This window comes from Podarcis vaucheri (assembly GCF_965113315.1).
Source record: "Podarcis vaucheri genome assembly, chromosome: 4".
In the NCBI taxonomy this organism is placed as follows: domain Eukaryota; kingdom Metazoa; phylum Chordata; class Lepidosauria; order Squamata; family Lacertidae; genus Podarcis; species Podarcis vaucheri.
The window spans coordinates 76,581,160-76,593,469 of NC_138762.1; the positions used below are offsets into that span (position 1 = coordinate 76,581,160).

General features: G+C 41.8%; 1 protein-coding gene across 1 annotated transcript in view; it reads left to right on the forward strand.

Moving 5' to 3' along the window:
• Positions 1 to 2,048: 2,048 nt before the first annotated feature.
• Positions 2,049 to 12,310, forward strand: part of ATP10A (ATPase phospholipid transporting 10A (putative)) — a 144,935-nt gene continuing 134,673 nt past the window's right edge. The window contains exon 1 of the mRNA XM_082220009.1: positions 2,049 to 2,155. Coding sequence (XP_082076135.1) covers positions 2,109 to 2,155 — 47 coding nt within the window. The 5' untranslated portion in view covers positions 2,049 to 2,108. The remainder of the gene's footprint in view (positions 2,156 to 12,310) is intronic.

Genomic DNA, 12,310 nt, shown 5'->3' on the forward strand with positions numbered 1-12,310 from the left:
TGTGATGACAAACCAAGGACTGCTGCTCTGCAAATGTGTTTCTTTGGTTAGAGTTGGTGGCAAGTTTGGATGGATGTGTCATCAGTTCATTCGGAGTGCATACTATTTTAGGTTTCTTAGGGAAGTAAACACGCGTGTACCAAGTGTATTGAGCTCCAAACATGGTGAGACCATTCTACTGATGAAATTAGGCAGGTTGATAAGAAGGTTCCTAAGAACTCTTGTGTAAGCTTCATATGTAGGAACTTTATGAGTTCCTTGGAAGAAGAACAGAGTATCTATAATAAACAAAATGTGGGATAGACTGAGGCTATGCTAATGTCAAAGTCCAAGACAAAATGTTGACAGATGGCGGTGGTTGTCCCACACATCATATTATGCTTTCTTTTATAAGGGAGGTATTTTGCTGTGCATCCAATTTGGCATTAAAATACTACATTGGAAGCAAGAAGCGCTGCTGGAAATATAAACCCAAATCTAATTGCAGGGGATGTTATATAAAGCACCCTGCATTTATAAATGTGTAGGATTGTCTCATGAAAATCAGAGCAAGTGGTCAGGCTAATCAGCGATTATAATGAATTGCATGTCTTCCAGAAGCAATTAGGGAAATTAAATTTTAATAAACAAATAAGCGCCAAAGTCCATACTTGCTTATGGTTCCTAATGAATTTTAGATGAACAAGGACTAACTGATGATTAAACTATGGATGAGCTTGTACTGGATTTAGGCATCTTACACAAAAGTTACATTAAAAAAAAAATCAAGTCAATGTACTTGCATTTCTTTCCTAAGTGTATTTTGTATTCCTGAATTCAGTCAGCCAACCCAATTTATTTGTTAGGCTTCATACACACCATACATTTAAAGCACATTATTTCCCCCCAAAAAGGCTTTTTCATTTTTAGAAAAGGGATGCTGGACTAGATGGGACCTTTGGAGTGACCCATCAGTACTACTGAATAAATTTGCTGTAATTAAAAGTGGTGTTCAAACGTGCAGGAAACAACGAAATGTATTTCTTTGTCCATTCGTTTTTTAAAAATCTTGCTAGTTCATTCCTTTGGGATTGGCAGTTTGGAATGTTTACTTCCACACCTTGAATCCAAACTTCCCCATAGCTTACATCTAACAAAGAAGTGTCCTTTTCAAGTTCAAGAGTCATACTGGTACTCGGAAGCTTACTGCCTCCAAGCGATATATAAACTGTTGAAAGAAATAAAATTCCACTTTCTCTGAATATACAGTCGGTCTTGGTAAAGGAGAAAACGGAATTCCCTGAAACTTCCGGTTGCTAGATGTTCCAAACAGCCAGTACCCTGGAGTTATGATTTGTGTTGTTCTGAGCATTCAAAGCAAGCTGCATTCTAACTGCCTCAGAACTCCAAGGGGCAGTTGCTTCAGTGACCAGCTCAGACCAGCTTCAGTCTTCTCAGGTCTTCTCTGAGGTCAGACACATGTAAGAAAGACCTGGAAAAAGTCCTTGCGTACCAGAGAGTGGTTGAAGAACCAATATCATGTAGGTACATATATTCAATGGTCCACCAACATAGCAGTGTTTCATTAGATAAGAACGAGTTGACTTTAATTTCCTTTTGTCCTGTCTGAATAATGGAGAGGGAAGGGAAAATAAGATGCAGAGGAGGAGAGGATTAGACAAAACCCCCCTTATTTGCATGAAGGGGGTCTGTGCAACAAAAGAGGTTGTGAAGTCGTGCAGTTTTTTTCTGCCTCAGGTGTCTGAGCAAAGTGTCTACATCTGCGGGGAGAAAGGCGCATAAACCTCTAGGCAGAAAGGGCTTTGGCCCCACACTAGTCCATGTGCATAAGCTTCACTGAAAAACTGAGGAAGTGTGATTCCTGGCACCTGAGATTGCAGATGCAGCAGACTTTTCCATTCCTACGTCTCAAAGTGGGAAATGTAGAATTTGCCCTAGAATCATGGCATTTTGGCTGCGCATCACTATTTGCTCAGACTTTAGGGGATGTCCATATGACATTGTACCTGAGTATCTAACTGTTGTCTTTTGTCCTTGTTTTTCTCCAGCATGCCTTCAGTTGCTTGCCTTGCCTGTTACTCAAGCAAAAGCACCGTCCCAGGCAGATTATGGCTCCCTTCCTGTACGGTGGCTGTGCAGGGCATCTTACTTCCAAGTAGGTGCCTTTGTCTTGGCTCTTTTTGGCTGTGTTATGTGCATCTGCTCCATAGCCAGTGTCCAATGGAGAATGTGGCATGTTGACAACATCATGGGCGGCAGCAGACCTGGCTTTGCAGGGATTGGGCTCTGGGTTGCCTGTTCTGCTCATAGAATTTCTATTAAGAAGATAAATGTTTTGTGCACAGCATTAGCTGATGATGAGTCCCTTCCCTCTGAAATAGTTATTGCTCAGGACTTCATGCCATTAGCCTCCATTGTGAAATCGGTGACCGTGTTTTGAATGGCCTTTCCATTATATAATGTTTCCAAGCCTGGAAAACATGGAGATTTTATATTTATCTTTTTCTCCACAACAGTCATTCTGGACTTAGCTGCAGGAACATTTGTGCTCATTTTCATTTCCTGGAATATGTATTCCATCCTAGCGAAGGAAGGAATGAAGCTCCCTGATGTTTTGGGATTGCCTCTCGTTCCAAAAGAGCAATGCGTTGGAGCTGCTATTTATGTGGGGTTCATTGCTGCAGGTTCACAGCTCTTAAGTGGAATGCTTGTTCTTGGTGAAAAATATTTCTGGAGATTCAGGGAAATAGTCACTTCCAAGGAAGAAATTGTTACTGATCCTGAAATTGTGGAAAGCGAGAGCCCAGCTCTGAGGCTAAAGTGTAGGGAGGATGCCTCTACTATGAAACATAAGTGTGAAGATCAACCCACTACTTTATAGAAGGCATATGAAAATAGAATCTATGCCAAACCCATCAGGCATGTGGCTAAGAATGGCTCCAATCCTGGAACTGACTTTTTTAAATGCTGGCATGTGACATTGTGTAGATTTATTATCAAATTTGTTGATTTTATCCATGGGTTGGCAAACTAACGGCCGCAGGCCGGATCTGGCCCAATTGCCTTCTAAATCCGGCCTGTAGATGGTCCGGGAATCGCCATGTGGATTACCAGCGCATGCGTTCTTTCCCTCTCCCTCACATGGTGCCGCCGCCTCCTCCTCCCTCCCTCCTCCTGGCTTCTCCCCACCCTGCCTAGAGGAGGAAGGGGGCTGGGCTTTGTTGGTGACAGCCCCTCTCCAGAGCCCTTTCGTGTGCTGCTCATCATCCCTCCGCCACCACCACCACCAGCCCCTGCCACATGCAAAACACAGGAGCCGCTGTTTGCTGAGCACCCCTCTCGAGTTGCTGCCATTTAAGGCAGTCCCTCTCCAGAGCCCTTTTGCGCGCCACTCATCATCCCTCATTCATCCCCCCCCCAAATATAGTTCGGCCCCCCACAAGCTCTGAGGGACAGTGGACCAGCCCACTGCTGAAAAAGTCTGAGGACCCCTGGTTTTATCTTGACTTGTGAATATTTTGTTTGAATTTTTGTTTTACACTGAATGCTGTTACATTCCACCCTGGGATGACTGCAACATAGGATAAACTATAAATAGGGAAAATACATGAAAAATGCCAAATTATTATATCTAGATATTAATTTCATGCTATATCATTTTTAGCAATAAGAAGAATGCTATCTCATTGCACACTTCCGCAGGACTGCTTGTTTTGCTGCAAGCTATATGTCTATTGTGCTTTACATTTCAAATTTTATGCATTTCAGGAACTCTTTGTGCATTGTCTTGTGTATGCCATGGAACATGTGCAAATCTCAAAAGGTTCTAGGGCACGCTTGTGTGTGGGGGGGTGCAGTCAATTTCACAGAGAATACTGGCCAAGCTTTTGAGGGTCTCTGGTGCCACTCCCAGCCTTGAAGAGCGTGTTCAATGATAAGGAATACTCCATTTCAGAGGTCCAAAGTGACCTCAGCCTCTTCTATCTTTTGAGGCCCCTAAGCACAATAAAAAAATGAAAATGATGCCACACAAAAACAAAATAGGGCACACACAAAAGGAGTGATATATAATTTTATATGATGAAATATCAGTGAACACACACACACAAAAAACCCAAGTCTTTTACCAAATCACATCTCTCGTTTGCTCAAATTTGCAACTCTCGGGTCTTCTTTTGAGAAAGCATCATTTAGTACAGGTGCCTGATCTAGTATTTTGAAGGTCTCCTATCTACTATTTATAAGATCCTGCACCCAGTCTGAATCTGAAAGTTAAGTGGAAGCAAATGTTAACTTAGTGTATGTAGCTGGAATAATGGGATTGCAACTGCAAAATTGGTTACAGTGGTACCTCGGGTTACATACGCTTTAGGTTACAGACTTTGCTAACCCAGAAATAGTACCTCGGGTTAAGAACTTTGCTTCAGGATAAGAACAGAAATCATGCTCCGGCAGTGCAGCAGCAGGAGGCCCCATTAGCTAAAGTGGTGCTTCAGGTTAAGAACAGTTCCAGGTTAAGAATGGACCACCAGAATGAATTACCGTATTTTTCGCCCTATAGGACGCACTTTTCCCCCTCCAAAAATGAAGGGGAAATGTTTGTGCATCCTATGGGGCGAATGCAGGCTTGGGTGCGCACCAACCCCTCTCGCTCTCCAGGCTTCAGGAAGCTCTGTGCAACCCTTGGGAGACCAGTGCGACTTCGGCCAGTCTCCCGAGGGTTGCGCAGGGCTGCCTGCATTCTGAAGCCTGGGGCGCACTGAAGAGCGCGCCCAGGCTTCGCGCAGCTCTCTGCAAGCCTGGGGAGACCAGCGCGACTTCCCGCCGGGCTCCCTAGGCTTGCGGATAGCAGGCTCTTCTCAGGGCTTGGGTCGGGGGAAGCTCGGGCTTCCCTCGCGCCAGCCCCGCGCCTGGGGGGGGGAATAAAAATTGTTTTCTTTATTTCCCCCCCCCCAAAAAAACCCTAGGTGTGTCCTATGGGGCGGTGCGCCCTATGGGGCAAAAAATACGATAAGTTCTTAACCCGAGGTACCACTGTATTTATGTGTGATCAGTACAATTAAGTTGAGATTCTTTGCCACCCATCTCTTATGGGTGGGTTTCTTTTATGTTAATATTGTTTTTTAAAAAATGTGTATACCACCTTGTGCTATTTTATATGAAAGTGTGGTTTATCTTAATTGATTGATTTAAAATGGGAAAGCTAATTTCTATAAAATGCTCTATTTGTGGAACTTAATGCCTATTCCGCTACAGTGCCTTTATTCAAATAGTTCGGATACATGTTGGAAATGAGTTGCTCTGGAGCAGATTTTCAACCATGTTGGTGGGAATGTGTTCAAATGAAACCACATTGGATTCACATGAATAGCATAATAGAATAGCAAAATCTTTCGCGATGGAATATATCTGTTGTATCATCTGTTTTTCTGCTTGGGTATGTAAAAATACAGCTCCAACTAATGTTTACATTCAGCTAGGAAATGTACTAATTAGTGTCGCTGTCACATTTAGCCTTGCCAAACTAGGAGGAGTATAGCATCACCTTCAGGGGAAACAGAGTGAGTTAAAGCACGTCGGAGCAAAACGTTTTACATAAAAAGAGGAAAGAGGGATTTGTCCCTGCAGTCTTTTTTCTGGTAAAGTTTTGAGCCATATTTTCCTTGGGGAAAGCAAACAACCTCTCCTCTTGAATGCAGTGGGACATATGAAGCAATATTTTTCACAAACAGCACTGTGCCGTGTTAGAAAGCTTCATCCTAAAGAAATGCTTTTGTCTCCTTCAGAGGGTTGTTTAGACTGTAAACATCTTCATGCCATTAGTGATAGTGATGGAAAATGAAGATGATGTGCTGGGAGCCGTATCCAATTCTCTCTCTATATATATATATATAATTTTAAAATACAAAATTATAAAACATACCACACAATTTATCACAAATACATTCTTATTGGACTTCCATCAGCTCCTCTGATAATCCTCCGTCTTAGTCACTTCTTACGCATTTCCTAACTTAATATTGCCTTATATTAATAACATATCCTATCTCCTTTTTCATTTTTACAATATTTCTAATATTAATTCTTCACAGAGCTTCTTGCAAACCTACAAACGTTGTCTGGTCGTCGCAAATACTTTTCAAATAGTCTGTAAATTTACTCCAGTCCTCGGTGAACTTCTGGTCCCGCCGGTTTCGGATCCTTCCTGTTAATTTGTCAAGTTCTGCATAGTCCATTAATTTCATTCTCCATTCTTCCATCATTGGTAATTCTTGTTTCCATTTTTGGGCCAATAATATTCTTGCTGCTGTTACTGCATATAAAAAAAGCTTACATTCCTTTTTATTTATATCACTTCCCACAATGCCTAAGAGAAATGCTTCTGGTTTCTTTATAAATGTATATTTCAACATTTTTTTTAATTCATTATATACCATCTCCCAGAAGCATTTCACCTTTTTACACTCCCACCACATGTGATAACATGTTCCCTCTTTTTCTTTACATTTCCAGCATTTATTACTTACTTTATACATTTTTGCTAACTTCACTGGTGTAATGTACCATCTATACATCATTTTCATCACATTCTCTGAGTTGTATCCAATTCTTGGGTGTGGAAGATTCAGTGGGAAAGTAGTGCATCCTCCAACAGAGGCAGATAAAGAAGTTGAAAAAGAGTGTTCCAGGAAACACTGTGCAATCTTTCCCTAGAAGCCTCTTCATGTCCATACGGCCTTCTCTGCAATCTTCATGTTTGAGGAAAGATTATGGCCAAGGTCTTATAGATCTCCTTGCTTCCACCTTCTATCCCCACCCCTATTAGTCCCTTGAGCTCATTCCACAGAATTCCACTGAAATGTTTTTTGCAATGCTCTTTATTTTTTCTCTGGAAATCCTTGTATGGCAGATTTGCTGGTTTTCTGCTTATTGGTCCGCAATTATCCAGTTACCATGCATGCAGCATGGATTAACGAGACATGAGTGAAAATCCAGATATTGAGATGTCTTATCCGACTTTCTAAATAAGATGAAGGGCTACAGATGAGGGGAAGATACATAGACCAGTAGTGTAAAGCATGGGAATTTTGTGGATAGTAGGAGAGGATATATTGATTAAATATTATCCTTCCTCACTCACGCTAGTGAGCTAGTAGCAGAGCACATTCCCTTGCACATTGCTGGAATCTAGTTGATGGATTCCTTAGAACCATTTGAGTTACGCAATCCAGTCTGGCTTTTCCAGATTAGATTGTTCCTGGAAAATCCCCTTTAGTTCCCTCTTAGAAACAATAATGACACAGCAGTCTTCTTTTAAAAGCAATGATAAGGTTTACTTACACTCAGTTCACAGTATGATCCTGAAGGCAGGCTTTATCTTGTAGTTACAGTTACAGAGAAAAGTGTGGGCTCATCCTCTTGTGAGGGATGAGCCCACATGCTTCTGGCTGAGAGACAGCACATAGCAAAAGGCATCAACAGAGGCAAGAGAGAGATGGCTGTGTGACTAGCAGACAGGAAGTCCTCCTGGCTGGAGCACTATTCCCATGTGTGTCCACTCTGGGCAAACAGGAAATGTTGTATTTGACTGCTTCTTTGATGTTACATCCCACATAAAGAAGGCTTCAACTTCAACTCTTGACATGTCTGTCTAAAAGTGTTATGTACTGAAGTTCTCACCCTGGGCCAGCAGGGGGATACTGTAGATAGTTTTCACTCAGGTCCACATATGCAAATAAGGGATTGAAAGTGACATTCAGTGATTGGATAGTTACAGAAAGTTGCTACTGTTGCATTGTAGTGGAGCTCTATATAAGCAGGCTGGCTGAACCCTTCAGTTCAGTTCTGTTCTGGCCTGTGAATAAACAAGAGCTGTTTGAAGAATCACTGTTTTATCTGATATGTTCACCCACAACTTAACAAAAAGAATATTAGGGGACAGAGTTCAGTGGCGACTGGGGCCCATTGAAATTGGTGGGGCAGAAAGCAGAGAATCCAACAATAGCGGGAGGCAGAGCCAATGACAGGCAGAGCCAGCTAATGCTAATTTTGACATCACTTCCCAGCCCCCCGGCTGAGACTAAGGAGGAGGAAGCTGAGAGCCAGAGCTATCCCTGACTGGATGTAAGAACACTGCTGTAGCAATGGGCAGATTGTGCTGGTCAAATACAGTCCGGGCTTTTTCTTCAGCTGAAACTCACCAGAACTCAGTTTCGGCACATCTCAGGTGGGTGCCATTGCCACTGTAAGAGAACAAGGGAAGCGTTCATGGTGAGTTCCAGCACCTCTTTTTCTAGGAAAATAGCACTAAATACAGTAAGTCCATAACTTATGTGAGGGTTACGTTCCAGGGATTGTGCCTAAAGCCAACATTGCAGATAGTCAAAGCCCGTTGGGTTCAATGGTGGGTGGGATTGCCAAAGTCATCCCCCCCAAAAATACCTCCTTTATGACCCTTCAAAAATGTTATTTTATTTATTTGCCACACGCATAAAGCTGAATGCGCACAACTTAAATGTGTGTAAGTTGCAGGCTTACTGTATATAAAACTGGCTGGGTATATAATATATTGGGGGAGTAGTGAATGGGGCATGATAATATTTTTCAAGTAGCTGCAGCCATATAATGCATTTATCCCTGACCTCAACTTTCAAAACATACAGGCAGTCATTAAAAAGTTCAAGAGATTCTTCTTGTAGCTCATACATCTGCTCCAGAAATTGATAAACAATAGTAATTTAATACAGTACTTGGGAAAGGTGTTAATATGCACTTAAGATGTTTATTGCATGTTTATTTGGAAATCCCCAGGGTATTCCAGGAAAGTGTAAACCGGATTGCAGCCTTGAATCAATGTTAGATGACCTGGCAAATTTAAACTTACAAGGAAAAGGAGACGGGCCATTCCTTTGCAATGTCACCTCATCTCCCATGAGCCCACATTTCTGTAGACATGTAAAAACAGCAACAACAGGAGGTATAAGTTCCCCACACTTCCTGTCTATCCCCTCTACACAAGTTCCAACACCTAAAGCTTTTATAAATTGGGTCTTTGTAGAGGCTCTGTTATGTAACTTTGGTGTAAAAAATTAAGTGGAATTTCAAGTTTGAAACAGTCCCTTAATGCTGTTACTTCCAATGGATTTGAAAAGCTAATTTACAGTGATAAATTTCTAGCCACTGCCTCGAGTGGCTCCAGGGAGTGTGGCTATAAATTAGCATGGTTAAGTGGGCAGGTCCTTTTGTTCTGAAACAAACAGTGCTGTGGTACATAAAGGATTTGGGGCAGATATGGTAATTGAGCTGTCTGTGAGGCCTCTGCAGATAAGTGGGAAAGGAAAAGATTGAGGATGCATCTGATAGCCCAAAGGTTTAAAGGAAATTAGATGTATATGAATTTGTTACTGTTTAAAAAACCACAAACCAATGTTAGATGAATAGTTTGCCTGAACAGCTTTGTGCCAACTGTGGCAGACCTATGCACGTTGCACACTGAACACAGGGACTTACTTCCGAGTAAGCATGCTTCACCACAACATTGCACCCGGTTTAAACATACATTCAGGGCAACTCACTTAATGAGCATCCATTCTGACTGGTTTTCAGGGAGGTTAGACAACGTTGGCCGTTCACTGAACAGCCATTCTGGCTGGTTGCGGGGAAGTTAGACGACACTGAGTTAAGCAAGTTCCAAGAGCATTTTCCTTGTTGCTTTCCTTTTTGCCCAAAAGTCGGTATTGGGGAAGTGGGTTTATTGTGCCAGACCTCCCAGTTGACTGCAATTGTGCAACATGCATTTGCTGCAATCTGATTGAATCACATGAGGAAATAGCAGCGATATAGAACAGTCTCTCTAATCTAACCTGAAAGAAGCTAGCATATCCTATTTTCTGTTTCTCCAGAAGGGCTGAAACTGACGTGATGCAGAAAGAAAGATCTCACCCTCTTATAAGGGTTGCTGGTTTTGACTGGAGCAACAGCCATGAGGGAGGTGTGGGGTGGGGTTCGTTCTTTTCCCCACTGTAAAGTGCTCCCCGCCAAATCTGCTATTAAACCTGCTATGGGAGAAAAGGGTAACTTTATATCCCTCCCCCAAGTTGGTCTAAGAGCAACTGGGGGAATTCAGATCAGGGGGGAAGGGTTACACATCGCCTCCCTCAGCACCACGACTCTCGTAAAAATCAAACCCTCCCACATCTCATTTGAAGTATAGAGCGGAAAAACCGGAAGATCTTATCACAGCTCTCTCTCTTGCATCAAAATCTGTTTTGGCTCTGAGTCATATTTTGGAGGGGAAATCCAGAGGATTTAAACCATTACTTCCCCCCATTCACTAACTAACGGCATTAAGTGTTTTTCTTTGCAGTAGTTGGTTACACACAGATCTTTGAGGACTGTCAGTAGCAGTTACTGTATTTTTTGCTCTATAAGACTCACGTTTTCCCTCATAAAAAGTAAGGGGAAATGCGTGTGCATCTTATGGAGCAAATGCAGGCTGCTCAGCTATCACAGAAGCCAGAACAGCAAGAGGGTTCACTGCGCAGCGATCCCTCTTGCTGTTCTGGCTTCTGAGATTCAGAATATTTTTTTCTTGTTTTCCTCCTCCAAAAACTAGGTACGTCTTGTGGTCTGGTGCGTCTTATAGAGCGAAAAATACGGTAATCTTATTCAGGGGGAATCCTTTTATCACCTCATATTGTGCTTTTAATTATTTTGTTTTTTTGTTTGTAGCATTGTATTATTTCATAAGCTCCAACATTTATCTGATGAAAATAGGGACACCTTATATAATAATAATAATAATAATAATAATAATAATAATAATAATAATAGATATAAATGCCCCAACCATCTGACTGGGTTTGCCCTAGCCACCCTGGGTGGCTTCCAACGTATATAAAAACATAATAAAACATTAAACATTAAAGAAACTTCCCTATACAGGGCTGCCTTCCAAGGTCTTCCAAGGTTGCATAGTCACTTATCTCCTTGGCTCAGTGGGGCCACATAACTCCATACCCTCCCTCATTTCTCCAATGAAAATAGCGACGTCCTAAGGGAAAGCGAGATATTCCAGGATCAAATCAGAAACAAGGATGGCCTCTGTAAATCCAGGAATGCCCCTGGAAAATAGGGACACTTAGAGGGTCTGTGTTTTACTATTGCTTTGAGTTGCTTGTGTAAAGTGATTAATAAACTTAATAAAGAATAAAACCCTGCTACTATTACAACTACCATTAATAGTAATCATAATGTGAAAGCATATCTCTGTGAGAGGAGACAAATTCCCCTTTCATATAGCAATAAGAACCCTATAACCAGCAAATATAGTGGATAGTAAGTTTTCACTGTCATAAACTCTGACCTTGCTCGTTCCAAGCATGGAGATTCACTGACACTGCAATGTATATGCATTTGCTAAGTCTATACCCTTCCCTTGCCCCATATGTGCCGTTCTGTAATACTCATTACCCAAGGCAAAACTGAGAGGCTATTAAAAAGTTGTCTTTTGAGAGGCTATTAAATGCCCAGGTTCTGGTATAAACAAGAAAAGCTTTGGATTTCATACCATACTCAGGCCATGCAATATATCATCATAATCCTCATAGCCACCTTTCAGGAGGGGGTGAACATTTAGGGAGCAACCTGTGTCCTCTAATGAACAATGAACAGTCAAGACTTCTCAACAAAGATGTGGATTTGGGCATTTAATGGATTGACTTAAGGTTGCAATTCAATTCACGCTTCTCTGGGAGTAAGCCCCCAATTGAATGTTGTAGGACTTATTTCTGAGTAAACGTCTCAACTGTGGTGTTGATGTTCAGATGACACAGTCATCTGAACCCATATATATATGAATGAAAAGAAGAGGAGCAGGTTTGCTCAAGTGTGTTGCAGGTAGAAATGCTGTTTGTAATGAAGTGAGAGCAGTAGTTTACTTGCTCGAATTATCAAATAAGAAATTTTTGAGAATTTAAATTCTAGATTAAAAATGATTACGTAATTGAGAAGGGGATTGTAACCAAAATACTGGGGACTAATTTGAATGGTAGAGTGTTTGGTATCTGGTGGGCAATCTCATCCTTTATTTCCATTCTGTGGCTGCAGACCAAAGTACAGTGGTACCTCGGGTTAAGTGCTTAATTCGTTCCAGAGGTCCGTTCTTAACCTGAAACTGTTCTTAACCTGAAGCACCACTTTAGCTAATGGGGCCTCCTGCTGCTGCCGCGCCGCTGGAGCCCGATTTCTGTTCACATCCTGAAGCAAAGTTCTTAACCTGAAGCACTATTTCTGGGTTAGTAGAGTCTGT